General features: G+C 54.6%; 4 protein-coding genes across 4 annotated transcripts; 3 read left to right on the top strand and 1 right to left on the bottom strand.

Annotated features, from left to right (window-relative positions):
• Positions 1-63: 63 nt before the first annotated feature.
• On the top strand, positions 64-1,266 carry BDY24DRAFT_402730 (Hsp20/alpha crystallin family protein). The gene is made up of 6 exons (XM_076642264.1): positions 64-265; positions 397-422; positions 502-646; positions 726-819; positions 911-980; positions 1,073-1,266. The coding sequence occupies exons 1-6, from the start codon at positions 91-93 to the stop codon at positions 1,109-1,111; spliced, it is 549 nt and encodes a 182-aa protein (XP_076492742.1). The 5' UTR covers positions 64-90; the 3' UTR covers positions 1,112-1,266.
• Positions 1,267-1,289: 23 nt separating this feature from the next.
• Positions 1,290-3,715, bottom strand: BDY24DRAFT_402729 (uncharacterized protein). Its single transcript, XM_076642263.1, has 5 exons — positions 3,621-3,715; positions 3,396-3,533; positions 3,200-3,305; positions 3,022-3,129; positions 1,290-2,936 (listed from the first exon to the last, which is right to left on the bottom strand). The coding sequence occupies exons 2-5, from the start codon at positions 3,494-3,496 to the stop codon at positions 1,578-1,580; spliced, it is 1,674 nt and encodes a 557-aa protein (XP_076492741.1). The 5' UTR covers positions 3,497-3,533; positions 3,621-3,715; the 3' UTR covers positions 1,290-1,577.
• A 236-nt stretch (positions 3,716-3,951) lies between these two features.
• DYN1 (dynein heavy chain) lies at positions 3,952-22,029 on the top strand. Its single transcript, XM_076637960.1, has 51 exons — positions 3,952-4,314; positions 4,681-5,055; positions 5,123-5,247; positions 5,317-5,650; positions 5,719-5,845; positions 5,928-6,127; positions 6,201-6,403; positions 6,476-6,518; positions 6,597-6,763; positions 6,836-7,493; positions 7,571-7,671; positions 7,750-7,869; positions 7,938-8,147; positions 8,223-8,352; positions 8,426-8,523; positions 8,602-8,739; positions 8,813-9,311; positions 9,392-9,476; positions 9,539-9,650; positions 9,721-9,864; positions 9,933-10,235; positions 10,315-10,341; positions 10,415-10,482; positions 10,554-10,647; positions 10,717-10,762; positions 10,837-11,949; positions 12,031-12,318; positions 12,400-12,462; positions 12,542-12,552; positions 12,620-12,975; positions 13,065-13,520; positions 13,616-15,488; positions 15,580-15,742; positions 15,808-15,884; positions 15,955-15,989; positions 16,070-16,158; positions 16,236-16,246; positions 16,315-16,362; positions 16,437-16,723; positions 16,797-19,195; positions 19,282-19,524; positions 19,598-19,794; positions 19,860-19,995; positions 20,070-20,143; positions 20,215-20,382; positions 20,442-20,667; positions 20,735-20,886; positions 20,954-21,030; positions 21,108-21,214; positions 21,282-21,563; positions 21,633-22,029. The coding sequence occupies exons 1-51, from the start codon at positions 4,026-4,028 to the stop codon at positions 21,899-21,901; spliced, it is 13,896 nt and encodes a 4,631-aa protein (XP_076492740.1). The 5' UTR covers positions 3,952-4,025; the 3' UTR covers positions 21,902-22,029.
• Positions 22,030-22,113: 84 nt separating this feature from the next.
• On the top strand, positions 22,114-25,958 carry BDY24DRAFT_402720 (glycoside hydrolase family 5 protein). Its single transcript, XM_076642262.1, has 16 exons — positions 22,114-22,252; positions 22,700-22,821; positions 22,910-22,952; positions 23,039-23,133; positions 23,211-23,572; positions 23,646-24,005; positions 24,091-24,098; positions 24,168-24,192; positions 24,266-24,333; positions 24,419-24,487; positions 24,568-24,637; positions 24,723-24,874; positions 24,946-25,050; positions 25,116-25,149; positions 25,220-25,351; positions 25,436-25,958. Exons 1-16 carry the CDS (start codon positions 22,122-22,124, stop codon positions 25,895-25,897), a joined length of 2,238 nt encoding a protein of 745 aa, XP_076492739.1. The 5' UTR covers positions 22,114-22,121; the 3' UTR covers positions 25,898-25,958.
• Positions 25,959-27,444: the final 1,486 nt, after the last annotated feature.

The following is a 27,444-nucleotide window of genomic DNA, read 5'->3' as shown; positions in this document are numbered from 1 at the left end:
CTTTCTCGTTCAAGAGGAAATCTACATCAACTTCGTTCGCTCCCCTTTTTACTCTCTTCCTCCTTAACTCTCACCATCCCCTCAGCAGCAATGAACTCCCTTCGAGCCTTCCGACCCTTCTTCAACGCCCTCGACCACTACGCGGCCACTACTACTCCCGCTTTGTGGCACTCCCCTCCTTCGTCGTCTTCCCTCCTCGGTGCACTCTCTTCAGCTGCTGGCTACCCTCCCGTTACGATCGAGGAGAAGGGGAAGGGGTACGAGAGTGAGTTCCAGCCTCTCTCTTCTTTGCTGTTTCCTTTCGTCCTGTTCGACGGACGACGACGCGTACTCGACCCTCGCAGGCTCGAAGTTGACCTCTCTGTTCCCTTCCCCTTCCTCGTTCCCATATACTAGTCACCGCTGATCTTCCTGGCATCAAGGTTCGTAGATTCTACCATCTCTGCCTTTCAACCAGAACCCAAAACTGATCCTCTTCTCGTTTGTTGTAACTTCGAGCAGAAATCCGACCTCAAACTGTCTCTCGGAGACCACAACACTCGTCTCATCCTCGAGGGGAAGCTCGTCCTCAAAGAATCAGCTTCGGGAGCCGACGATCAAGCAGACACCTCCGTTGAAGCTGCTGAAGAGAACGAGGGAGAGAAAGGTGAGCCTGAACTCCTTCTTGAGAAGTCGAAGCGATCTTGACCCTTTTTTGACTGTGTGTTTTGCTTTCGCTCCTTCAGCTGTGACCAAATCTGCCGACCAAGATGAGAAGCACCTCCTCGTAGATGAGAGGATCTTCAAGGAGGTCTTCCATCGAGCCTTCAACTTCGCTACGTGAGTAGTTCTCTTTTAGAATCGACGTCGACGCGTTCCTCAAGCTGACCTCACCTCCCCTTTCTTTTCGTTCGAAACATTGGATCGGCAGTCCCTTGGATCCCAAATCGATGAAGGCCAAGTTGGACGATGGCGTTTTGAAGGTCACCGTTGACAAGTCGGTGAGTTTGCGACGTGTGTTTCGTTCTCCGTCATCGCGTCGTTTTGCGTAGACCTGACCTTGTTTCTCGGGCTTTCTTTCGTTGGTTCGCAGGATGAGGACACTGGAGTTTCAGTCATCGAAGTCCAGTAGAGCCAGCCCGGTTTCTTCGTCGACCCACGTCGCGACTCGCACTTTTGTTTCCGCCTCCTTTTCCTTCTTACGATTCAACGAACTTCTATCCCGTTTCTTTCACTCGTACCTTTGAGCTTAATAAGTATGATCGATATGATGATCTATCTGAGAAATGAAAGATACAAAGATCTGTGGCCAGAGAGTCGAGAAGAACGAGGCTCGTCGACGCGTCGGCTTTGTTCTCTCTCTTCTTTTTCTAGATGCGGATCTACTTTTCAATTGTTCTCGATCATAACCTTCGATATCTATACAAGAGAGCTCTGACCAGTGATCTTGGTTACTCCATCTGTTCGTTGGCAAGGAGGGAGAGAAACGAAAACGAAAGCGACGCGACAAGCTCTCATCCTCCTCTCACCCGCGCTCTCGACGGACTCAGCTGGACCCCTTTCTTTCTCGAGCTCTACAGTTATCAGAACTCATCAGATCACTCACTCCCCACCATCCTTCCCTCTCTCTCCCTCTCCCTCGCTCTCCTCACCTTCCTCTCCCGACTCCTCTCCATCTCCCTCTCCCACTTCTCGATCACTCCATCGTCCCCTGCTCTGGGCCGCGTCGTTTCAACAGCTTCACCCTCCGGACTCCTCTCCGCCTCCTCCCATTTCCCTTCCATCTCCCACTCGATCTCCTCCTCACTCAACCCTCTCTTCTCCAACTTGGCCCTCACGATCCCCCTCCTCCTCTCCACCTCAGCAGTCAAAGCAGCCTCCCTCCTGACAATTTTCTCCTGAAGAAACGCACTCTTGTTCTCCTCCGACAAACTGCTAAAGTTCTCGGGTCGGAGAGGAGGGTAGTGGACGAAAGGAGGGAAGGTGAACAAGGAAGAAGACGCGTCGTCGTCCTCCTCCTGGGTTGGAGAACTCGCTTCTGAGCCGTCGGCGTCTACGTTGACGAGGGAGGAGGAGGAAGAATCGAGCCCGTCTTCAGAGTTGGGAGGTTGAAGGAACGGCAAGTCCTCGATGGGGTCGATGGGGTGGAAGAACGCTGGTCCGTTGGTCGAGTAAGGCGAGAATTGGATGGCGAGCCATTCACCTGGAGGTTCGATCCGACTGAGATCGACGGTGAGGAGAGGGAAGTTGGAGAGGAGGTCGCGGTAGACTTGTTGGTAGCCTTCGGGGAAGCGTGCGGGGGCGAGGGAGGAGAGGTGGATTGGACGAGGAATGGGGAAGGAGGGTGGCGGGAGGGGGATGCGTGGTTCGGACGTGGATGAGGAGGAGGAGGATTTGGATGGTAGGGAGGGTAATGGGGTTGGTAGGAAGGGTGGTAGAGAAGGATCGATCTCGTTAACTGGTGTTCGACGCGTCCTCGTCTTCTCGTCGACGTCGACGTCCGACCTGGCTCCCTTCCCAGCAAACTGCTCCAACCTATCGAGCAACACCTCCCTCCTCCCATCCGAGAACTCCCTCCAATCGATCCCCAGCTCCTTCAAACTATCCCAAACGTTCTTCCCCTCCTCTCCTTCCACCTTGGGCTTCTCGACTCCGACGACTCTCACGCAGAGAGGGACCTTGATCCTGTTGAGGAGAGCGTTGTAGTACTGTTTTCGGATGTTGGTCTCTCTCGCTGGACTGATGAACTGTCGGTTGAGGAGTTCCGGGTTGGCTGGGAAGCCGTGGGGTGGGAGGGTTTCCGGGAGGGCGAGTCGAAGGGGAGGACGAGGAGTGTCGAGCATCAACGGAGAATCGGCTACTGTGACGAGGAAAGGGGAGTAGGAAGGGAGCGTTCGATGAGGTCGATCTCGAAGGATGGAAATTTTAGGTGGGAGGACTCTTGAGCGGGTGAAGGGCTGCGGAGAAGGAGTCAGAGAGAAGGTGGTGAGTGAAGGAAAGAGAGAGAGAGGGTAAAGAAGGACGACGAGCTCGGAAGCTCACCTTCAAAAGAGGCCATCGTCCGGGTCCAGAACCCCCGTAAGCTTGGTCTACGGTATAGTTGAAGGCTATCTTATCCCCCGAGGATGCTCGTTGAAGTCGGAGGATGATCTAGATGAAAAGAGATAAGATAAGATCAGGCGGAACGAAAGAGCAGGAGAAGGGAAGAGAGCTAGCTCACTTGTCTAGCGTCGTGCATCATGACCGCGATCTCATCAGGTTCCGGTCGAGGAGAGAGATCGAACCAGTCTTTGAACTGACCTCTCCATCGACAGGCGTACCATTCCCTGTAGGGGAAAGAAGACCGGAGGCAAATCGGGAAGAGGAGGTGAGCTTCGAAGAGAGACGAAGGGGAGGAGGAGGAATCTCGAGCTCACCCTACGTAAGGATCTGGATGTCGAGCACAACTCTTGAGGAGGTTTCGATAGAGAGCAAGAATGGAAGCTTCCTTTCCGACCCATTTGATAGGGGGAGCCATCCCGGAGGAGAAGGGGCAGAGGAGGAGGGAGGGAGGGCTGAAGAAGGAAGGACGGAGGAGGAGGGGAAGTTGAAAGGTCAGCTCTGGACGAGTCTCGGCTTCCGAGGCGGGTTCCAAGACTTACCAGAAGAGGGCCGAGGCTTAGATATAGGTGTCCGAGGAGAGCCGAGAAAGAGAGAGCTGTCGTAGAGCAAGAGGTGAAGGGAGAAGGTGGGAGGTTGAGGGTGAGCTCGAACGAAAGTTGAGCTCGGTCGAAACGAGCTCTCCTCTCCTTCTCGGCAAAAATCCCGGAGAAAAAAAAAAGCACCACAGGCTTCACTGTATCATTCGACCTGAACCAAAAACCAAATCTGCCCATCTCGGAATCAAAAACAGTCACGCGAAGGAACGAAAAAGAAGGACGCGCCTTGACTTCACAGCTCAACTCCAAACCACCACTCTCTCCTTCCCCTTCCTCCTTCTCCTCCCTCTTTGACCCATCGCTCTTCTATACCCACGACCGCTGTCAGCTTCTCTCTCGGCCCTTCCGATGGCCGACCAACCTCAAGATGCTATAGAAGGAGCAGGAGTCACGACGACGACGAGGGAGGAGGAGGACGCCTTCCCTCCTTCCATCTTTCGATCCTACCTCTCTTCTCTCCTCCCAGCCGTCCTTGGAGCGACAACAGAAGACATCGAATCCAGTCTTTTCTCCGAGGAGAAGCGAGAGGAATGGAACGAAACGGCTTCCAAGTTCTGTAACGATCAAACCATGGGAGTCGTTTATGTCAACCAGGTCAGGGAGCAGCAGCAACACGGCGAGGGAGGAGCAGCAGACGGTGAGTTTAGAGCGAGATTCTTGAGAAGGCTTTGGTGTACAAACAGGGACGGGAACAAGCGAAGAAAAGGGGCTGTGAAAATCTTCACTCTCGTCTCTCTGGGCTCGGAGGGCGGTTTGTAGAGGAGGGATGGAAGGGAGGAGATCAGACCTCACGGACCTCGTTTCCCTTTCCTTCTCGTTCGAGCTACTTTCCGAACGTCTTTCAAGTCCCACAAGCTCGTATACTCCATACGAGTGGATTTTAGAGGTTTCCATGATCTTCTTCACGTTCCTCTTCCAATCAGAACCACTCTCCTCGAGCTTCCCTTCTCCTTCAAAGGAAACCGTCGAGCTCACCCAGACTTCCTCTCCTCCCTCCGTCTAGACCTCGCCTCCTCAACAACTCAAATCTACTCCTACCACCTCGCCACCACCCTCTCCTACTCCTCCCTCCACGCATCTACCCTCGCTCTGATCAAACGGACTCCCACCCTCGATCCTCTCGCTCCTCTCGCTTCTCAACTCCATCTCCTCAACCTCTTCGGTCCCTCGTCCTCGTCGTCCGCCAACTCGACCTCCACAGGAGCGCTATTAGCAGGAGAAGCAGTCGGAACTCCTTACGAAAGTTTGCATCAACTCGTTCACTGGGGAGTAGGGCCTTGGTTCGAAGCGTTCGTGAGCAGTCGAAGTGCGGCAGGAGGGAACGAAGGAGGAGGGACGAGAGCTGGGAAAGGAGGGAAGCAGGAGGACGGGAAGATGGGTTAGTACCAGCACTCTCCTGTCTGTGACCTGCTCTAGAAGCTGATCCTGAATCCTTCACGTCGCAGGAATCCCCATGACCAAGAAGAAATTCGCCGAACTCGAACTCTCCCTCCTCCATCTTCAACAAAACGTCGAGATCCCTAATACGACTCTTTCCATCCATCCCGTCGTTCAACGAGCAGTCGAGAAGGTGGGTACTACAGTCCTTCTTCTACTCTTTCTTGAGTCCCGCTGAACCTCTTTCTCTCTTCGGTTGCAGTGCCGCTCCGAGTCGACCAGAGTTACCGTCGATGCAATCTCTCCTCCCTCCCTCCTCATCGACGCTTCGTTCCTCAACAAACTCCAGTCGGATGTCAACTCGTGGATCAAAGAGATCCAGTCCGTCACCAAGCTCGATAGGGACGTCTCTTCGGGAACCGCTTCGCAGGAGATCAACTTCTGGCTGAGTATGGAACGAGCTCTCGAGGGAATCGCCGGTCAACTCAACAGCGAGAGCGTCACTCTCGCTCTGGATATCCTCAAGCATGCCAAGAGGTTCCATGCTACCGTCTCGTTCATTTCGGATACTGGACTGGAGGAGGCGATGGGACGAGGTGAGTGCTGAACGAACGAACTTCGAGCTCGACCTGACTTCGCCTTCGTTCCTCTTCTCGCCCCTCAGTCCACAGCTACAACCAACTCATGAAGGACTTCCCTCTCAACGAGCTTCTCGCCGCTACGGACCTCGAGAGGATGAAGGATAGTCTGGTACTCATCTTCAAGCATCTCTCGAACAAGCTCAAGCTCTCGTGAGTTTCCTGCTTCCTCCTCTTCAACGACGCGTCGACTTCTCCTCGATCTGACTTCCCCTTCCCTCGTGATCGTTCTCAGTCCCTACCCAATCCGTCGAGCTCTCCCTCTGGTCGAAGCTATCTCCAAGGACTTCAACGATCAAGTCCTTCGAGTCCTCACCTCTCAGAAGCTCATGTACATGGAATACGAGACCTTCGAGAAGACCATGGTCGCTTGTCAAGCCGTCTTCAACACCTGGGACGACATGATGAAGGAGTTCACCGCTATCGCTCGAGATCGTGAGTCCTGAAGCTTCGCTACTTCGAAGGGACTCGAGCTGAAGAGCTGACTCGCTCTCTTTCCCTTGATCAGTCACGAGGAAACGTTCGGAGAAGTTCATCCAGATCAAGATCGTCGCCGCTCATCACACCCTCCAGGAGAGACTCTCGTACCTTCGAGGATTCAGGAAGCAGCACGAGCAGTTGAGGGTCATGACGGGACCGACGAAGGGATTGAAGGGAGTGGGAGGAGACGCGTTGACGGACATCGATATGGAGGAGGAGGTCAAGATCGCTGTGAGTTTTCGTTCCTTTTCCTTTCCTCCCCCAAAACTCCTTTAACTGAAGTCCGATGTCTTCGTCTTGCAGTTCGAATCAGTCAAGAACATCGACGTCCTGGACGTCACTATTGGTTAGTCTTGAAAGACGCGTCGTTCTTTCCTCGCCCTCTTCGTCTGACTCTCGGCTCTGTTTCCTTCTCACCCTGCAGGAGGAACCGAGATCTGGGTCACCGCCGAAACCGCCTACAACGAACGAGTCGCTCGAGTCGAGAACCAGATCATCGCTCGACTTCGAGATCGACTTGGAACAGCGAGGAACGCCAACGAGATGTTCAGGGTCTTCTCCAAGTTCAACACTCTTCTCGTTCGACAGAAGGTTCGTACTGCCCTCGATATGGTCATCCGGCTACCCTTCACCTCGCTGACGTCCCTTTCCTCACTGCTTCAGATACGAGGAGCGATCCAGGAGTACCAGACGCAACTCATCGAATCGGTCAAGGAGGACATCAAACGACTCCACCAGAAGTTCACTACCAACTACCGCTACTCGGAAGCCTACCACATGTCCCAACTACGAGACCTCCCTCCCGTCGCCGGAGCCATCATTTGGGCCAAGCAGATCGAACGACAGCTCGCCACCTACATGCAACGAGTCGAGGACGTTCTCGGGAAGGGATGGGAGCTCTACGCCGAGGGTCAGAAGCTTCAGAGCGAGAGCGCCAGCTTCAAGAACAAGCTCAACACCCAGCCTCTGTTCGCCGCTTGGCTCGCCGACCTTCAGAGGAGGGACATGAAGATCAACGGACGAGTGTTCGACGTGACCAAGTCGAGGAGCGCCGGAAACCAGTACCAGCTCATCGTCAACTTCGATCCTCAGGTCATCACCCTCTTCAAGGAGGTTCGGAACCTCATCTGGTTGGGATTCGCCGTCCCCCATGGAGTCTCGACGCTTGCGAAGGAAGCGAAGAAGGTCTACCCTCACGCCGTCAGTCTCATGGAAACGGTTCGAACCTACACCCAGACCGTCAACCTCATCAACGCCAACCCCGAGATTATCATCCTTCTCGCCGACTATAGGAACAACGTTCAGGCGATGATCTCCCGAGGTGAGCAGCATTTGAACGATCTCGTTCCTCCTCCTCCGACGCGTCGTTGATTCGCTTCTCTTTCTTGCGCTCCTCAGGCATGCCTCTTCGATGGGAGCAGTTCGTCAGTCTCTACGATCGAGATACTCGACACATCTCCTTCATTCGAGAGTTCGCCAGTGTCGTCTCCGTGCTTCAGGTTCGACGACCTCCCTCTTCTCGTTTCCCTCTTTCCCTGAGCTCTTCAACTTACCTTTTCTTCCTTTTCTCCTTCCAGGACAAGACCAACTCGCTCATCGACACCTACCAGGAGACCTCGAGACTTGTCGACGAACTCGGAACCTGCGTCTACACCTCCGAAGCCTTCTCTGTCATCCTCGACAAGGTCCAGAAGATCGTGAGTCGGCTCTGCATTCTCTTTCCCGTCGAGCTCTCAATCTGACTTCTTCGTTCTATCCGCTCCAGATCGACCGTCTCAACCTCGAAGGATTCGCTAACCTGGATCCTTGGGTCGCCGAGCTCGACCAACGAATCGAAACCATCCTTCTCGGTCGACTCTCGCAAGTCATCGGAGAGTGGTGTGTCGAGTTCTCGAGGACGGAAGACTCTGATTCGAGGAGGGATACGACCGCTCTTGTCGACGGGAAGAGACGAGTCGGATTCGCCGGAGACAAGGTGATTCCATTTACCTTTTCGATGAATGGACGCGTCGAGCAGAGAAGCTGACTCCGTCCTTTCTCCTCTTCGCAGCCCGTTGAAGGTCGAGTAGAAGTCATCTCACTCGTCCACGAGGTTCGGATCCAAAACCAAGTTATCTACCTCGATCCTCCCATCGAGCATGCTCGAGCGAGTTGGTTGAAGCAGCTTCAGGGTTGGCTCGGTAAGCTAGCTCTTTCTCTATTCGATCCTCGAACTCAAGGAACCTTTTCTGACTTCCTTTATCGATCTTGCAGCCGTCATCTGTGGACTCAAGAGGATCCAGAGCTCTCGATACGAGATCGGTCTTCAGATGCGAAGCACCTCGGAGCAGGAGACGACCTATATCTCTCTCGTTCGTTCTTCTTCTTCTCCCCTTTCCTCAATCTCTCAATCTCGAACTGACTTTCTTCTCCTCTTCGAACCTCTCCAGCTCACGAAGTTCACCGACAACACGCTCGAAAAGCCGTTCCGACTTGTCGAAGCCAAGGTCGAGGAGGTCAGCCTTTACGTCGGGAAATGGCTTCAGTTCCAGTCGCTTTGGGATATTGAGGCTGAGCAGGTCTACAACGTGAGTCGTTCGTTTCCTCTTCGATCCTACCTCTTCGCCGAACTCACCCGCTCCTCATCCTTTCTACTCTCAGCGTCTCGGAGACTCGCTCGGAAATTGGGCTCAACTTCTCTCGGAGATCAAGAAGACTCGATCCACCTTCGACAACTCGGACAGTCAACGATCCTTTGGAGTCTGCGTCATCGACTACGCTATGGTTCAGAGCAAGGTCAACTCGAAGTACGACACCTGGCAACGAGACATTCTCTCTCGATACGGAGTCAAGCTCGGAACGACGATGCGAGACGTTCATGCTGCGATTCTCAAAGCTCGACACGACCTCGAACACCACTCTATCGAAGGAAGCTCGACAGCTCAAGCCGTCACCTTCATCACCTTCGTCCAGGATCTCAAGAAGAAGGTCGTCAAGTGGGCTCCCGAGATCGTCGTTTTCGCCACTGGACAGCAGACGCTCGAGAGGCAGCGATACCAGTTCCCGAGCGAATGGCTCTACGTCGATCAGGTTCAGGGAGAGTGGAGTGCATTCGAGGAGATTCTCAAGAGGAAGAACGATTCGATTCAGCAGCAGCTCGGTGCGTCTCCCCTCCCCCCCTTTCGTCCCGACCCTCGATCGTTAATTGACGCGTCTCTCTCCTTCGTTCCCTTCACGCAGCTGGACTTCAGATGAAGATCGTTGCCGAGGATAAGATCGTCGACCAGAGGATTAAGGAGCTCGTCGCTGAGTGGGAAGCCAACAAGTGCGTTCGACTCGCCCCTCCTCTTTCTTTCCTTGATCTGACCTCGCCTCTCTTCTTCACAGGCCTATCCAAGGAAACATCAAGGCCGATACCGCTATGAACACGATCAACATCTTCGAGGGTCGTCTTCTTCGACTCCAGGAGGAGTACGATCTCGTCTGTCGAGCGAAGGATGTGAGTTTTTGATCGTTCCCATCGCCTCGAAATCGAAAACTGACGCGTCTTCCTTCCCTCTTTCCGTCAGGCTCTCGATCTCGACTCGTCCCGAGACGATCGACTCGGACCCGTCGTCGAGGAGCTTCGAGACCTCAAGGCTGTTTGGACTGCTCTCTCGGGAGTCTGGGCTCAGATCGCAGAGATCAGGGAGATGAGTTGGTCGACCATTCAAGTGAGTCGGCTTCCTTTCCCTCTTCTCTTCGACCCTCTCGCTGAACCGCCTTTGTCCTCTCCTCGCAGCCAAGGAAGCTTCGACAACTCCTCGATGGACTCCTCGCTTCGACCAAGGACATGCCGAGTAGGATGCGACAGTACAGCGCCTTCGAATTCGTTCAGGACACCATCCGAGTTCACCTCAAGACGAACGTCATCATCTCGGAACTCAAGTCGGAAGCTCTTCGAGATCGACACTGGAGGCAGCTCTTTAAGATCCTCAAGAGCTCTCAGGGGCTCTCGAGCCTCACCCTCGGTCAGGTTTACGATTTGGACCTCAAGAAGAACGAGGCTCTCATCAAGGAGGTCATCACTCAGGCGAGCGGAGAGGTGCGTCGCTTCTTTCCTTCTCTTCTTCTTTCGCCCTGTCTTCGAAGCTGACTCGGGTTTCCCCATCTTCCCTCCGCAGATGGCTCTTGAGGAGTACCTTAAGCAGGTAAGCAGAGACATTCGACAGAGTTTGCCCGAGAAACAGAAGCTGATCCGCTTCGCTCTTCTTTGTCGGACAGGTTCGAGAGACGTGGTCGAGCTACACGCTCGATCTCATCCAGTACCAGAACAAGTGTCGACTTATCAAGTGAGTCTCTTCTCCATACTTCTCGCTTACACCGTTGAACTTTGCTGACTCTCTTCTTCTTCTTCTCGCAGGGGCTGGGACGACCTCTTTACCAAGTGCGGCGAGAACATCAACTCTCTCTCGGCGATGAAGCTCTCTCCTTACTACAAGGTCTTCGAGGACGAGGTCAGTCAGCGTCTTCACCGTTCGCTACCGCCGACTCCAACTGATTTCCTTTCTTGTCGTTCTTTCCAGGCTGCTTCGTGGGAGGAGAAGCTCAACCGAGTTCACGTCCTCTTCGGTCAGTCTCCCTTTTTTCGACTGCTTCTCGTGCCTTTCGACTGACTTTCTTCCCGTCTCCATCTCCCTTTTCAGATGTCTGGATCGACGTTCAACGACAGTGGGTCTACCTCGAGGGAATCTTCTCCGGAAGCGCCGACATCAAGCACCTCCTCCCCGTCGAGAGCGCCCGATTCGCCAACATCAACACCGAGTTCCTCACCGTCATGAAGAAGGTCTACAAGTCTCCCTTCGTCCTCGACGTCCTCAACATCCAAGGAGTCCAGAAGAGTCTCGAACGACTGGCCGACCTCCTCTCCAAGATCCAGAAGGCTCTCGGAGAGTACCTCGAACGAGAACGATCGTCCTTCCCTCGATTCTACTTCGTCGGAGACGAGGACCTTCTCGAGATCATCGGAAACTCCAAGGACATCGTTCGGATCATGAAGCACCTCAAGAAGATGTTCGCTGGGATCTCGACGATCATGCTCGACGAGGAACTCACGCAGATCCAAGGGATGGCGTCGAGGGAAGGAGAGGAGGTGCCGTTCGCCAACCCCATCTCCCTCAAGGAGTTCCCAAAGATCAACGACTGGCTCGCTAAGATCGAATCGGAGATGAGACTTTCCCTCGCCGTCCTCCTCTCCCAAGCCGTCGAAGAACTCCAAACCTTCTACGCCGCTCCCGATGGCCTCTCGTCGGAACTTTTCCTCGCCTGGGTCGCCAAGTTCCCCGCTCAACTCGTCGTCCTCGCTGTTCAATGCATCTGGACCGCAATCGTCGACAAGGCTCTCGAAGCAGCTTCTCCCCTCGACGACGCTCTCAACATCGTTCGACGAGGTCTCGATCTTCTCGCCGATACGGTCCTCACGGAACTTCCTCCCATCCAACGACGGAAGTGCGAGCATCTCATCACCGAGCTCGTCCATCAACGAGACGTCATCCGTTCCCTCGATCAGGCCAAGATCAGGTCGAGCAAGAGCTTCGAATGGCTCTACCACATGAGGTTCTACCTCGATTCGACGGTCGAGAGCCCTCTGGAGCGACTCAAGGTTCACATGGCGAACGCGACCTTCTCGTACGGATTCGAGTACCTCGGAATCCCAGATCGACTCGTCCAAACTCCCCTTACGGATCGATGCTACCTCACTCTCACTCAAGCCCTCAGCAGCCAACTCGGAGGCTCTCCTTTCGGTCCAGCTGGAACAGGTACGTTTTCAATCTCCTCTCGATCTTCTCGACGCGTCGAAACTGACCCTCGTCTGGTTTCGTTCCTCGCTCCTCTTGCAGGAAAGACCGAATCCGTCAAGGCTCTCGGAGTTCAACTCGGAAGATTCGTCCTCGTCTTCTGCTGTGACGAAACCTTCGACTTCCAGGCCATGGGAAGGATCTTCGTCGGACTCTGCCAGGTCGGAGCGTGGGGTTGCTTCGACGAGTTCAATCGATTGGAGGAGAGGATCCTCAGTGCCGTCTCTCAACAAGTCCAGAGCATCCAAGTCGGACTCGCTCTTGCCGTAAAGGATCCGAATACGGAGATCGAGTTGGTTGGAAAGCAGCTGAAGATCAACATGGATACTGGTTCGTTCGAATCTCCACCAATTGTCTTCTTTGCTTTCCTCTCGAACGATATCACTGACCTCGCTCCTCGTCCCCTCACAGGAATCTTCATCACCATGAATCCTGGCTACGCTGGTCGATCGAATCTTCCGGATAACTTGAAGAGTGAGACTCTCCTTCGAAGAGCACGACGCGTCTCGAATTGCTCGAGCTGACCGTCTCCTTCCCCCTTTTTCTCCAACAGAGCTCTTCAGGGTTTGTCTTTCTTCCCACTCTCCTGCCCATTTATTTACTGACCTCTCCTCGGTCCCTTCTTATCCAGAGCATGGCCATGACCAAACCCGATCTCGAACTCATCGCTCAAGTCTTGCTCTTCTCTCAAGGATTCCGAACCGCCGAAACCCTCGCCTCCAAGGTCGTTCCCTTCTTCAACCTATGCTCCGAGCAGCTCTCCGCCCAACCTCACTACGACTTCGGACTTCGAGCTCTGAAAGCCGTGCTCGTTAGCGCTGGTCATCTCAAACGAGAACGTCTGGTCGCTCGTCGGTCCTCCGTCGAACAAGGAGAGACTCCCTCGGACGCGTCGGATCTCGTCTCGGAGCAGGAGATCCTCATCCAAAGTGTGATCGAGACTATCGTCCCAAAGCTCGTTGCCGACGATGTTCCTCTTCTCATGAGGTGAGTCGTGTCTTCTTCGAATAGTCTCCATTTCTTCCCGACCTGACTGACTCGTCTCGTCCTCGATCTCCCCTTTCATCTTTCTTCAGTCTCCTCGCCGACGTCTTCCCCGGAGTCGACTACGTCCCCGTCAACCTCGACGCTCTCAAGGAACAGATCTCGAAGGTCTGCGCCGAACGACACCTCGTAAAGGGGGAGCTCTGGGTCAACAAGGTCGTCCAGCTCTACCAGATCCACATGATTCAGCACGGTCTGATGATGGTTGGACCCTCCGGAAGCGGAAAGACTCAGGCCTGGCAGGTCCTCCTCACCGCTCTCGAACGACTCGACGGAATCGAGGGAGTCCCCTACGTTATCGATCCCAAGGCGATTCACAAGGACGCTCTCTACGGAACTCTCGACCAGACGACGAGGGAGTGGAATGACGGACTCTTCACTCACATCCTCAGGAAGATCGTCGACAACGTCCGAGGAGAGAGCTCGAAGAGGCACTGGATCATCTTCGACGGAGATGTGGATCCCGAGTGGGTGGAGAACTTGAACAGGTTCGTCTTGATTCCCTTTCTCGACCTTCAGCGCTTCCCTCTCTTTCGTTCGACCTCGGGCTGACTTTTAATTTTTCCCCTTTCCTTCCTTCCAGTGTTCTCGACGACAACAAGCTCCTCACTCTTCCCAACGGAGAACGACTCAACCTCCCTCCGAACGTTCGAATCATGTTCGAGGTCGAGCACCTCAAGTACGCCACGCTCGCCACCGTCTCTCGATGTGGAATGATCTGGTTCAGCGAGGATATCATCCAACCGGAGATGTTCTACCAAAACTATCTCGAGATCCTCGGAACGGTTCCTCTCGACAACGACGACGAGGAAGGACTTGGACGAACGCACGACGCGTCGGGAGAGTCGACCTCGAACCTCAGCACCCAGAAGGCGATCGTCGCCATCCTCGAACCTTTCTTCGCTCCCGATGGTCTCGTCAACGCCGGACTCGAATTCGCCGCTACGATCGAGCACATCATGGACTTCACTCAGATCAGAGCTCTCAACACCCTCTTCTCCCTCATCAACAAGACCGTCTGGAACGTCCTCGAGTACAACAACCAACACTCGGACTTCCCTCTGCCTCTCGACAAGGTCGAACAGTACATCTCCAAGAGGATGCTCGTCAATCTCATCTGGGCGTTCTCGGGAGACGCGAAGCTCGAACGACGAACCGAGATGGGAGACTTCCTTCGAGGAAAGACGGCAGTCGAGCTCCCTCCCTTCGGACCCGGAGGATCCATCATCGACTTCGACGTCTCGGTAGCCACTGGCGAGTGGTCGTCGTGGCAGTCCAAGGTCCCAACCATCGACATCGAGACTCACGCAGTCACGTCGGCAGACGTCGTCGTCCCCACCATCGATACCGTTCGACACGAGGAGGTCCTCTACTCGTGGCTCTCGGAGCACAAGCCTCTCATGCTCTGTGGACCTCCAGGATCCGGAAAGACGATGACGCTCTTCAGTGCTCTTCGAAAACTCCCCCAGCTCGAAGTCGTCGGTCTCAACTTCTCGTCGGCGACGACCCCGGAACTCATCCTCAAGACGTTCGAGCAGTACTGCGAGTACCGGAAGACGCCCAACGGAGTCATCCTCTCCCCAGTCCAGATCGGTCGATGGCTGGTCCTCTTCTGCGACGAGATCAACCTCCCTTCGGTCGACAAGTACGGAACCCAACGAGTCATCTCCTTCATTCGCCAACTCGTCGAGAGCGGAGGATTCTGGAGGACGAGCGACATGTCATGGGTCAAGCTCGAGAGGATCCAGTTCGTCGGAGCCTGCAACCCTCCTACAGATCCAGGTCGGGTCCCTCTCACCCATCGATTCCTTCGACACGCTCCTCTCGTCATGGTCGATTACCCAGGAGAGATCTCCCTCAAGCAGATCTACGGAACCTTCAATCGAGCCCTCCTCAAAGTCGTTCCCAACCTTCGAGCCTACGCCGAACCTCTCACGGACGCCATGGTCGACTTCTACCTCGCCTCCCAGAAACGATTCACCGCCGACGTCCAAGCCCACTACATCTACAGTCCTCGAGAACTCACCCGATGGATGCGAGGAATCTACGAAACCCTCCGTCCTCTCGAGTCGCTATCGGTGGAAGGTCTCGTCAGGATCTGGGCCCACGAAGCTCTTCGTCTCTTCCAGGATCGACTCGTTTCGGAACCGGAGAAGCTTTGGACGGACGAGAACATCGATTCGACAGCCCTCGCTCACTTCCCTACCATCAACCACCAGGAAGCTCTCGTTCGACCCATCCTCTACTCCAACTGGACGACGAGACACTACCTCCCTGTCGAACGAGAGCAACTACGGGAGTACGTCAAGGCCCGACTTCGCGTCTTCCACGAGGAGGAACTCGACGTTCAGCTCGTCCTCTTCAACGATGTCCTCGACCATGTTCTCAGGATCGATCGAGTCTTCCGTCAGGTCCAGGGTCACATGCTGTTGATCGGAGTCAGTGGAGGAGGAAAAGTGAGCTCGTTTCCTCTTCCTCTCCCGTCCTCAGCTTCGTTCCTGATCCTCTTTCTCTCTCTCCGTCGTCTTTCCTCCCTCCCTCCCTCAGACCACTCTCTCTCGATTCGTCGCCTGGATGAACGGACTCAGCATTTTCCAGATCAAGGTCTCCAACAAGTACACGAGCGACGACTTCGACGAGGATCTCCGAACCGTCCTTCGACGAGCTGGATGCAAGGGAGAGAAGATCTGTTTCATCCTGGATGAGTCGAGTGAGTCCATCCTTTATCGTTCCCCTCTCGCATCCGATGCTGATTCGGGTCTTGATCTTTGCCAGACGTTCTCGACGCTGGATTCCTCGAGAGGATGAACACTCTGCTCGCCAACGCTGAGGTTCCTGGTCTCTTCGAAGCTGTTCGTCCTTTTTACCTCTTACCCTCTCACATCTCGTATCATGATACTAATTTTTCTCTTTGACTTACAGGGTGACGAGCACACGGCTCTCATGAACTTGTGCAGGTGAGTCGAGAGAAGAGAAAGACTCAGTCGCGGCGTCGAGATCTGATCGTGCCTCCTTTGTGGGTTATCGACGCTTTCAGGGAAGGATCTCAACGAGAAGGACTCATGCTCGACTCTGTGGATGAGCTCAACTCGTGGTTCCGAGATCAGGTCGCCAAGAACTTGCATGGTGAGTCGAGGCAACAAAGCCTCGCCCGGGTTGTCGAACGTCTCGTGCTGACCTTCCCGCTTTTCCCTCTATCTCAGTCGTCTTCACTGTAAGCTTCCCTCGTCCTTCCCTGAGACTTTTTATTCTCTGACTGACTCGTCTTCCGTCTTTTCTCAGATGAACCCTCCCGCCAACGGACTCGCTTCTCGAGCGGCAACCTCTCCCGTTCGTCTTCCTTCGTTTTGCCTCTCCTTCGACGCCTCGCCTTGCCTACTGACTCTCTTGCTACCCTTTCACAGGCTCTCTTCAATCGATGCGTTCTCGACTGGTTCGGCGACTGGACGGATCAAGCCCTCTATCAAGTCGGATCGGAGTTCACTCAAACCCTCGACCTCGACGTCGCTTCCTACGACGCTCCTCTCAACTTCCCCATCGCCTACCGAAGCCTCTCCATCCCTCCCACTCATCGCAGTGCCGTCGTCAACGCTCTCGTCTTCGTTCACCAGTCGCTCTACGCCATCAATGCTCGTCTCAGTCGTCGAGAGGGGAGGTACAACCACGTCACTCCTCGACATTACCTCGACTTGTGAGTCTCTTGCTTTCGATCCTTCTTCGTTGTGTTTTTGAGCTGATCGATGTCTTTCTCTTCTTCTCGCCAGCATCGAGCACTACGTTCGACTCTTCATCGAGAAGCGAGACGAACTCGAGGAGCAGCAGCGTCATCTTAACGTCGGACTCGACAAGCTTCGAGATACCGTCACTCAGGTCGAACAGCTCAGGAAGAGTCTCGCCATCAAGAGGACCCAGCTCGAGCAGAAGGACGCCGAAGCGAACGACAAGCTTCGTCGAATGGTTACGGACCAGCAGGAAGCCGAGCACAAGAAGGCAGCCTCCATCGAAATCCAAGCAGCTCTCGCAAAGCAGGACATCCAGATCAAGGAGAGGAGTGCCGTCGTCATGTCGGATCTCGCAGAGGCGGAGCCAGCCGTTCTCGACGCTCAAGCCGCCGTCAGCAACATCAGGAAGCAGCATCTCACCGAGGTTCGATCGATGGCCAACCCTCCTGAAGCCGTCAAGGTCGCGATGGAATCGGTCTGCATCGTCCTCGGACACAAGATCGAGAGCTGGAAGACGGTCCAAGGAATCCTTCGACGCGACGACTTCATCCCTTCCATCACCGCCTTCGATACAGCGAAGATGACGAAACATCTTCGAGACAAGATGACTCGGGAATACCTCTCTCGACCAGGCTACAACTTCGAGACCGTCGACAGAGCTTCCAAGGCTTGCGGACCTCTCGTCAAGTGGGTCATCGCTCAGGTTCGATTCTCCGACATCCTCGACAAGGTCGAACCCTTGAGGAACGAGGTTCAGTCGCTCCAGGATCAGGCTTCGCAGACGAAACACCAGGCGTCGACGATCATCGACCTCATCGCCGGACTCGAGTCGAGCATCGCCCGCTACAAGGACGAGTACGCTCTCCTCATCAGCGAAACCCAGTCGATCAAGAGCGAGATGGAACGAGTTCAAACCAAGGTCGACAGGTCCATGACTCTCCTCGGAAGTCTCTCATCGGAGAAGGAACGTTGGGAGATCGGAAGCAAGACCTTTGAGGCTGAGATGAGCACCATCGTCGGCGACGTCCTCCTCTCCGCCGCCTTCCTCGCCTACGCCGGCTTCTTCGACCAGCAGTACCGAGAGTCGATGTGGGAGGAGTGGTCGGATCACCTCGCAGAAGCAGGAATCAAGTTCAAGACCGAGCTCTCGCTCCCAGAGTACCTCTCGACGGCGGAGGATCGTCTCGGATGGCAGGCCAAGTCGCTCCCTTCGGATACCCTCTCGAACGAGAACGCCATCATGCTCAAGAGGTTCAACCGATACCCTCTCATCATCGACCCTACCGGTCAAGCCACGGCTTTCCTCCTCAACGAGTACAAGGATCGCAAGATCACCGTCACGAGTTTCCTCGACGAGGCGTTCCTCAAGAACCTCGAGAGTGCTCTTCGATTCGGAAACCCGATTCTCATCCAGGACGTCGAGCATCTGGATCCCATCCTCAACGCCGTTCTCAACAAGGAGATCAAGAGGACAGGAGGACGAGTTCTCATCCGACTCGGAACCCAGGACATCGACTTCTCGCCCGCCTTCACGATGTTCCTCTCGACGAGGGATCCGTCGGTCGAGTTCTCACCAGACATCTGCAGTCGAGTCACCTTCGTCAACTTCACCATGACCCGAGCCAGTCTTCAGAGTCAATCCCTCGACAAGGTGCTCAAGGTGGAACGACCGGATACGGATCAGAAGCGAACGGATCTCGTCAAGCTCCAAGGGGAGTTCCGACTTCGACTCCGTCACCTCGAGAAGTCCCTCCTTCAGGCCCTCAACGAATCCAGCGGGAACATTCTCGACGACGACAAGGTCATCGATACCCTCGAGACGCTCAAGAGGGAAGCCGCCGAGGTCACCAAGAAGGTCGAGGAAACGGACGTCGTGATGAACGAGGTCGAGAAGGTCACCGAGGAGTACCTTCCCCTCGCTCGAGCCTGCAGCATGATCTACTTTGTCCTCGAACAACTCGGACAGATCAACCACTTCTACGCCTTCTCCCTCGCTCGGTTCCTCGACATCTTCGACTTCGTTCTCGGAGCCAACCCGAACCTCCAAGGAGTCAAGGAATCGTCGGTGAGGTTGGCCATCATTCGTCGAGATCTCTTCGTCGTCGTCTACCGTCGGATCTCGTCAGCCCTCCTTCATTCGGACAGGCTCGTCCTCAGTCTCCTCCTCGCTCAGCTCTACCTTCGTGGATCCGAGGAAGCTCTCGCAGAAGAGCTCGAGCTCCTCCTCGAGGCAGCAACCGTCATCGGAGGAGGACCGTCGTCGGGACTTCACCCTCTTCTCGAAGTCGAAGCCGTTCAGCAACTCGCCCTCTTCGCTCAGATTGAACAGTTCAAGGACGCTCAAGCTCACATCCAAGCCGATCAGGAACTCTGGACCAGTCTCCTCCAGTCGACGGAGCCCGAGAAGTTGGTTCCAGCAGACCTTTGGGAGAAGGAGACGCGTGAGTTCACTTTTGTTCTTTCTTCCTTTTCTTTCTCGTCGATGAAGAGGCCCGAACTGACTCCCGTCTTCCCTCCCTTCTCTCAGCTCTCGCTCGATCTTGCCACACCGTCCTTCTCATGCGAGCCCTTCGACCCGATCGAGTCCAAGCAGCGGCGAGCAACTTCGTCGGCCTCGTCTTCGGAACCCAACTCGAGACGGAAGACGACCTTCAAGCCATCTCGGATCAGTGCTCGCCAGCTACTCCCATCGCTTTGGCCAGCATCCCAGGTCACGATGCTGCCTTCAGGGTCGAGAACCTCTTCGCCGGGACTGGACGCCTGATCTCTGGTTCGTCCTTCCCGCAGCCGGCCTTCTCTTCCCTTCTCGAGGGCTGACATAGAACTCTTCTTCCTCTTAACAGTCGCTATGGGAAGTGCGGAGGGTCTTCGACTCGCCGAGCAAGCCATCTCGGACGCTGCTCGAACTGGAAAGTCGGTCTTGCTCAAGAACACCCATCTCGTCGCGTCCTGGCTCTCGTCTGGATTGGAGAAGAGGCTCCAGACCCTTCGACCGAACCCTCAGTTCCGTCTCTACCTCACGATGGAGACCAGTCCCAAGGTTCGTCTTCTGCTGCTCTCCTTCTTTTCGAGAGAGCGTCGCTGACGGACGCGTTCCGCTTCCAGATTCCAACCTCGATCCTTCGAAGCTCTCGAGTTCTCATGAACGAACCTCCCCGAGGACTCAAAGCGACGCTTCTTCTCGGCCTTCGAAGTTTACCTACGGCTCAGCTCTCACAGGGTCCAACGGAAAAGCATCGGCGTTAGTCTGCCTCTGTCCTTTTCCCTCTCCTCCTTCACCGTTCGCCGACTGACACCTCCTTCTCTTCTCCACAGTTTACCTCCTTGCCTGCTTCCTTCACGCTGTCATTCAGGAGCGACTCACCTACGAACCTCTCGGGTGGACGAAGGTTCGTTTCATCCCCCTTCTTCGTTCAAAGTTGCTCGAGACTGACGCGTCTTGACTTTCCCTTTCCACCAGGCCTACGAGATCAACGACTCCGAGCTCTCTGCATCTTTCCGAGCTATCGACATCTCCCTGGAACCCTTCATCAGTCGGTCCAACGTCGATCCAACTTCGCTTCCCTGGAAGTCGCTCAAGGTTCTGCTCACGGAGTCGATCTACGGAGGAAAGTTGGGAGAAAGCGACGTGAGTTCCCTCGCCTTTCTTCAAATCCTACTCCTACTGACCGACCTTCGTCACTATAGTACGATGCTCGAGTCCTCAAGACCTTCGTCGATTCTATCTTCTCGCCTTCAGCCTTCGACGGAGCTCCTCTTGTTGCCGAATCTCTTCTCGGACCCGCTCTCTCTTCTCCCGAAGGAACTCAGATCTCGAGCTACCTCGGATGGGCGAACGGTCTTCCTGATAGGAACCCTACCTCTTGGTTAGATCTCGCCGACTCGGCCGCTCGAGTCGTCGCGTCCGCTCAAGGTTCGTCTTCCTTTCTTCTCGTTTCCTCTTCGACTCTGAGACTGACAGTCCGATTTCTTTTTCTCAGGTCGAGCTCTGCTTCAGAATCTCAGGAAGATGGTCTCGATCGACGACACGGAAACTGTTTCCTCTGGACCAACGAAGGGAGAACACGAGCGACCAGCCTGGATGTCGCATCTCCTCAAGTTCTGTCAGCAATCTCAGGCTCTGCTTCCCAAGGTGAGTGAGCCACAAAGCCTTCTCTTTCGAGCCATATTCTGACGTTCGATTTCGTTGCATTCTATAGAGCGTCTCTCCTCCTACGGGAGCGCCGTCGGATCCCATCTACCGCTGCTACCTGCGAGAGTTCGAGACGGCTAAAAAGTGAGTCTGCGGCTCTTCAACATCGTCGCCGACGAAGACGCCTACTGACCCTCGTCTCGTTCTCTTCGTCTTCCTAGGCTTCTCTCTACAGTTCAACGTGACTTGAACTCGCTCGTCGAGGTCATCGAAGGAACTCAGAAGCAGACCAACGATCTTCGAAGCCTCATCTCGGACCTCACCAAGGGTTCGTTGCTCCTCATTTCGATCCCTTCTTCTCTCGCCACTTTGCTGATATCCCTCCATCTTCTCAGGCTCCGTCCCTTCGACCTGGTCCAAGTTCAAGATGCCGCGAGGATCAACGGCCTCTCAGTTCATCGCCTCCCTCACGACGCGTCTCGCCCAACTCGACAAGGTCGCAAAGGAAGGAGTCCTCGCTCCCATCACGCTCTCCCTCCTCTTCTCTCCTACGGCGTACCTTTCGGCTACTCAGCAGCATGCGGCGAGGGCGAGCAGCATGAGTTTGGAGCTGTTCAGGTTGGTGCTGGATTTGGGAGAGAAGAAGGGTCCTCTCAGCTTCGAGCTTTCAGGTGAGTGTCTCGTCTTCGACCCTCTTTCTTTTCGACCAACCAAATGCTGACCTCTTGGCCTTCCTTTCTTTTCAGGCATGTCCATTCACGGAGCTCGCTTCGAAGACCCAGCTCTTCACCTCGTCGACGGCGTTTCGAAACTCCCTCTCGTTTACCTTCGTTGGGAGAAGAAGACCGGATCCTCCTCCTCGATCGAGTCGGCTTCGGATCTGGAAACGGTTGGATCGGTTCTCCTCCCCGTCTACCTAAACGAGGATAGAAGCGACGTGTTATTCTCGTGTGTGCTCAAGATTGAAGGGGATCGGGTCGATTTCGTCAAGAGGTCGATTGCTCTCACGGCTTGATAGATAGTCTTTTGCTCTTCTTCAGTTTCGGTTCTCTTCTATTTTACGTTTAATGATTTCTGGTTCAGCTTACGATTTCTATACACTTTCTCTTTACGACCTTCTCTGATCTATGCCTCTGATCTTGCTTGACGACGGAAGAGAAACGCGCTTCCGAGGTTTCGCCCAAAAGGGCGTGGCGCCCAAAAGGCCTCCTTTCCTTTGTCTCTCCCGAACGGTCATGAGCTCTCAACAAGAAGGATACACGACTCTACCCCAGCTTAGTACTCGAGGGCGTCACTTCGTGGATCCTCAAGGTCGAGTCGTCTGGTTGAGAGGAGCGAATGTAGGAGCTGCGAGCAAAGTGCCAGCGTGAGTTGAGCTCGTTCCCTTCCTTCCTTCCCTTGTTCCCCTCCCTTTTCCTCCGTTTTGGAGGAGTTGTTCCAGCTCCCGATTCCCTTCAAGGGCTGATTGAGTAGCGCAGGAGGGTCTGAGACCCTTCTTCCTGCGCCTTGGTGTTCCAGGTGGTCTGGTGAAGGAGAGAGATGGCGGAGTGAGGCTGAAGTTGAGCTTGAGGGAGGCGAACAGAGGGAGGGAAGAGTAGGGCTCAAAAGGCAGCTCTTCGGGCTCAGAACTGGGACAGAATCTCGCAGGATCTATCGACGGAGGTCTGAGAGGGTCTGCTCAGGAGCTTCACTCCAGATGCTCTCGTTCGAGCAGAAGGAGCAGAGGGACGAAGGGAATCTGAAGCTCGCAGCTCGTCCTCCCTCCCTCCTTTCCTTTGGCTGATCCGATCCTCCTCCTTCATCTTTGGAACAGACCTTCAGATCCTCATATTCCTCTACACGACCATCGAGAGGTTTCCTATGTGAACCGACCTTTTCCTCTCGACGAGGCTCACGATCATCTCGCTCGACTCGAATCCTGGGGGTTCAACTTTCGTGAGCTTCCTTTCTTTCTTCTCCCTCGCCTCCATAGTGCCCGTTCAACCACTAATGCCTACTTATCTTACTTTGTCCTGCCTCTCAGTCCGAATCACCGTCACGTGGGAAGCTCTCGAGCATTCAGGACCGTTCGTCATCCTTTTCCTTTCATCCTTCGTTCAATCGCGACGGATCGACTGACCTCGTATCTCTCTTCTTTCTTCCCCTCTTTCAGCGGAATCTACGATGAAGACTACCTCACCTACCTTCACTCACTCCTATTCCTGCTCCCCAAGTACTCGATAAGATGCTTCGTCGTGATTCATCAAGGTTCGTTCGCCTCCTCTCCTCTCTCCGTTCCTCCCTCGTCGAAGCTCACCTTCTCTTTCTTCTTTCCCCCCTCGCAGATGTCTTCTCTCGTCTATCAGGAGGATCTGGAGCTCCAGGCTGGACCTTGGAACTCGCAGGATTCGACGTCTCGGACGATGGTGCCTCCCTCGAGGCGACTGGTTCAGCGTACCTGGGAGGAGTTCGCCAATGGCCAGAGGAGCACGTCGATCGGGGTCGATGGCCTACAGGATACCAGAAGCTCGTTTGCGCGACGATGAACACGCTCTTCTGGGCTGGAGACGAACTCGCCGACAAGATCAAGGTCAAACGAGGGAAGGAGGAGGTTGGGATCCAGACTTTCCTGCAGGACGCGTTCCTCGCTGCTTTCGGCGTGCTCGTCGATAAGGTCGGAACCCTAGAGTCCGTTATTGGTTTTGAGGTGGGCCCTCACGCTTTTCTACTCTCGTCTTTCCGCTTTCGTTCGTCTGACTTCGTTATCCCTTCGACTCCAGCTCCTCAACGAACCTCATCCTGGATACCTCGCTCTCCCTTCTCTCCACTCCTTCAATTACAACACCGACCTTCATCTCCACCTCGCTCCTTCTGCACTTCAAAGTTTCGCTCTCGGTGCAGGTCACACCCAAACCATCCCTCTCTACACTCGTTCGTGGCCGTTCCCGACGAGAACGACGAAGAGCGTCGAGGTCAACGTCGAGAAGAAGAAGGTTTGGAGGGACGATGGACCGACAGGTGGGAAGTGTATTTGGGAAGTTCAGGGAGTCTGGGGATGGGACGAGAAGAAGAGGGGAGGGAAGGGAGAGGCTGTTGCGTTGAGGGAGACCTACTTCACGAAGGGAACGGACGGGAGGGAGGTGAGTTCTTGGGTCCCTTCGATCAAGCTTGTTCGGCGATGCAACGGGACTGATCGCCTTCTTTCCCTCCCGTTTCTTCCTCTAGATCAACTTGCGAGTGTTCTCCTTATCACTTCCGACGCTTCCGAGCTGATCTTCGACGTGTCTTGCTCGTTTTCTCAGCTACGAAGACGCATACTTCCCTTTCGTTCGTCCCTTTTCTTCCTTCGCCTTGCTTTCTACTTCCACTGACGCTTCCTTCTTCTCTTTCAAACATGCAGATCCAGAAATGGTCGACGATGGTGAACTCGAAGCTCGGGAAGGACAAATTCCTCTTCGTTGAAGCGATGTTGGTCCTTCTCATTCTTTTCTCGACGCGCTCACCCGTCGAGGCTGACTCTTCGACTTCCCTCTCCTCTGATTTACCCCTTCAGTCCCAACGAATGGTGCCCCGATTGGCCAGAGAACGCTCGTCCCGAGAACATGATCCTCGCTCCTCACTGGTCAGTCTCGCCCCTTTCTTCGTTCTTCGTCGACGGAACGAGGCTGACTCTTTTCGCTGCTCCTGCCTCCGCGGTCTCAGGTACGATCTCAACGCTCTCTTCACCAAGGGATTCGGCTTCATGACTATCAACGTTCAAGGTCTCGCCAGGGTCAGTGCCGTCCCTGTGCTCGAATCGAGACGACGGTGTTGGGAGTCTGAACTGACGCGTCTTCCCGTCCCTTCGTCGTCTTCAGGGCAAGTTCCTTCCCCTCTGCCTCTACTTCGGAGACTCGGGAGCCAAGAAGAACTACGCTCATCAACTCAAGAACGTCCTCGACTCGGGCTACAAGATCCTCGGCGAGAGACCTCAGATTTTGGGTGAGCTGGGAGTGCCGATGGATCTGAAGTGAGCTTCCGTCCGCTTCTCTTCTTTTTTCCTCCCTGAGTTGACGCAAGGCTTTCTTTCATCTTTTTCAGCGACAAGCACTCCTTCCGAACGTCAGACTTCTCGTGGTCGTCTAAAATGATGGACGCGTTGATCTCCGGCCTCGAGTCCAACCTCGTTGGGTTCACGCTTTGGAAGTGAGTCCGTTCTAGCTTCACCATTTGCTCGAAGGCATGTATGCTGACTCGTACCGTTTTTGCAGCTACAACCCCGGAAACAGCGATGAGCACGGCGACGTTCGTCTCTCTTCCCCTTTCTCGTTCCTCGTTCGCTCTTCTGACTCTTCTTCTTCGCTATTTCACTCAGGGCTGGAACGGAGAGAACTTCTCGTGGTTCTCACAGGAGAGAGCTAAAGAGGAACGAGCCGCTGAGCCAACTTTGAAGGAAGGAGACGTGGGATGGTACGAGAAAGGAGCTCGACTTCTCGACGTGATAGTTGTAAGACCTCTCCTTCCTCCCTCCTTCTGCCCCTCCCATCTTGCTCGAGAGCTTACCCCCTTCCCGTTCCTCTCTTTTGCACAGCGTCCCTATCCTATCGCCCTCGCAGGAATCCCCGTCTCCTCAACCTTCGTCGCTTCGACCTCCTCCTACACCCTCCGATACGCCATCCCTCCCGCTGCTCTCCCAGGCCAACCCCTCGCTCTCACCTCCAAAACCACCGAGATCTTCCTCCCTACTCGACTTTACGGCCATCGCTACCCTCTCAAGGAGATCACCGTCGCTTGCTCGGAGGGGAAGATTGCATTCATCGATCCCGTCGCGCAGATCTTGATCCACGAAGGAGAGGAGAGAACGAACGAGTGGAGGGAAGGGACGATCGAGATCTTCATCAAGAAGTCTCAGTTCAGATTGAAGGTGGAGAAGGTCGGAGCGGCCATGCTGATTGGGTTGCTGGCGTTGTTCGTGAGGTGGTTTGGGTACGAGGAGATCTTGAGCTGGCCAGAGAGGTTGTTGCTTTGGTTTGTTGGTTTGTTTATCGATTAGATCCACAGGATGGGGATGGATGTTAGATCTTGACGGGCCATATTTCTCTCTGTTTCTTTCAGGCTTGGAGGAGCGAGGTTGCGAGGTTGCGAGGAGAGAGAGGGGATGTGACTTCGAGATCGACGCGTCAAGAAACAGGCGAGATCACCTTTCCTCTGTCCTCCCTCTGACCACGGTTAGCTGTTTGGTCTCTTTCTCTTCTATTTTTACATCGCAGAGCTCAAGGGTAGAGTTTCCGGTGTTTGCCCGCAGGATCCCGTCGTTTGATCCCTTTCTGTTTCGAGCTGACCTTCTTTTCACTCTCGACGACCATCATCAACTTCCCCCCCGCCTTTCAACATCCTTCTTCTCTCTCTTCCGCCCTTTTAATCTCCACGAAACACTACCAGGTTTTGGACATGTCGGACGACGAGCTCGAGCACTCTGGAGGAGCAGATGGGTCGAACTCGAGGGGAAGAGGAGGAGGCGGAGGCGGGAAGGGTCGAAGTCTCGAGAGTGGAGGATCCAAGCAAGGGATGACTACAGGGGAAGCAGAGGAGCCTCGAACAAGGTATGTATCACTCTCTGATCCCTCACTCAAGTGGAAATCGATGAAGAGGGCTTGGTACGAGCTTGGGGGGGAGGAGCCAAACGTACGCGTCCGACGAGTCGGGAGACGAAACGAATTGAACAGCTCGCTGATTTCGTTCGTTCTTTCTTTTCACTGCTTCCTCGCACAGGACGAGAACGATGATGACTCCTACTCAGCTCGCAGGTCTTCGTGGTCTGTGGAATCAAGCCTGTGGGGATGATCCCATCGTGAGTTTTGGCTCGTGCTTCTCGAGTTCGCAAGCCTGGCCCTTTGAAACTGACCCTTCCTCTTCTTTCCTCTCTTCTCAGACCAAGTTCCCTACGACAGCTCAACGAGAAGCTCTAGCACTCCGGATCAATTTGACGCCGCGACGCGTCCAGATCTGGTACCAAGTTAGTACCCTCTATGTAACCTTCTTCGAAAGGGAGAAGAGGAAAGGAGCGGAGACGAGTACTGTAGAAGCTCTTCATCAGCCTCTCGATCTTGCCTCTCCCGCATCTCCCTCTTCGTCCCTCTGGAGGATCTCAAGAACATCGATGCTGACTCTGCTCGAAATAATTTCATCCCTTCCTACTTCGTCTCCCTGCTTTACAGAACCAACGACAAAAGCATCGACGCGTCGAGCTCCAAGAAGCAGCAGCAGGAGCAGCCTCTTCCTCCTCTTCAGCTCCTCTACTGACTCCTTCCTCGTCTTACGAGCATCCTCCTCATCCTCTCCCGTCGTCTCACGTCTATCAACCAGTCGGACTCGTCTCTGGACCTTCTTCCTCGCCGGACCAAACAACTCGACACGGCCTTCGCTCCCCTCACGCTCCCTTCACATACGATCCAACTCCTCGTCATCCTCAGTACCCGGACCACCCTCCCTCATCAAATTTACCTCCCCTCTCTTCGTACTTCCCTCGAAATCCAGACGATTCGAACTGCCCTCCATTTCAAGGTCCGAACGAAGAAGCCAAACAGTCGTATATCTCCC

This window comes from Mrakia frigida (genome assembly GCF_051309035.1).
Source record: "Mrakia frigida strain ATCC 22029 unplaced genomic scaffold BDY24scaffold_42, whole genome shotgun sequence".
Lineage (NCBI taxonomy): Eukaryota > Fungi > Basidiomycota > Tremellomycetes > Cystofilobasidiales > Mrakiaceae > Mrakia > Mrakia frigida.
Note: the sequence above shows the minus strand (reverse complement) of the source record. Positions and strands in the feature narration are given on the sequence as shown.

Bases quoted from the DNA above. Each gene is read 5' to 3' on its own strand.
- BDY24DRAFT_402730 (XM_076642264.1), top strand. From the start codon at position 91: ATGAACTCCCTTCGAGCCTTCCGACCCTTCTTCAACGCCCTCGACCAC. The intron at 266-396 runs GTGAGTTCCAGC...CCCATATACTAG, and splicing joins GAAGGGGAAGGGGTACGAGA to TCACCGCTGATCTTCCTGGC. The intron at 820-910 runs GTGAGTAGTTCT...TTGGATCGGCAG, and splicing joins CGAGCCTTCAACTTCGCTAC to TCCCTTGGATCCCAAATCGA.
- BDY24DRAFT_402729 (XM_076642263.1), bottom strand. From the start codon at position 3,496: ATGGCTCCCCCTATCAAATGGGTCGGAAAGGAAGCTTCCATTCTTGCT. The intron at 3,306-3,395 runs GTGAGCTCGAGA...TTTCCCCTACAG, and splicing joins CATCCAGATCCTTACGTAGG to GGAATGGTACGCCTGTCGAT. The intron at 2,937-3,021 runs GTGAGCTTCCGA...CCTTCTCCGCAG, and splicing joins GACGATGGCCTCTTTTGAAG to CCCTTCACCCGCTCAAGAGT.
- DYN1 (XM_076637960.1), top strand. From the start codon at position 4,026: ATGGCCGACCAACCTCAAGATGCTATAGAAGGAGCAGGAGTCACGACG. The intron at 5,056-5,122 runs GTTAGTACCAGC...TTCACGTCGCAG, and splicing joins GCAGGAGGACGGGAAGATGG to GAATCCCCATGACCAAGAAG. The intron at 19,996-20,069 runs GTTAGTCTGCCT...TCTTCTCCACAG, and splicing joins TCCAACGGAAAAGCATCGGC to TTTACCTCCTTGCCTGCTTC.
- BDY24DRAFT_402720 (XM_076642262.1), top strand. From the start codon at position 22,122: ATGAGCTCTCAACAAGAAGGATACACGACTCTACCCCAGCTTAGTACT. The intron at 22,253-22,699 runs GTGAGTTGAGCT...TCTTTGGAACAG, and splicing joins GCTGCGAGCAAAGTGCCAGC to ACCTTCAGATCCTCATATTC. The intron at 25,352-25,435 runs GTAAGACCTCTC...TCTTTTGCACAG, and splicing joins GACTTCTCGACGTGATAGTT to CGTCCCTATCCTATCGCCCT.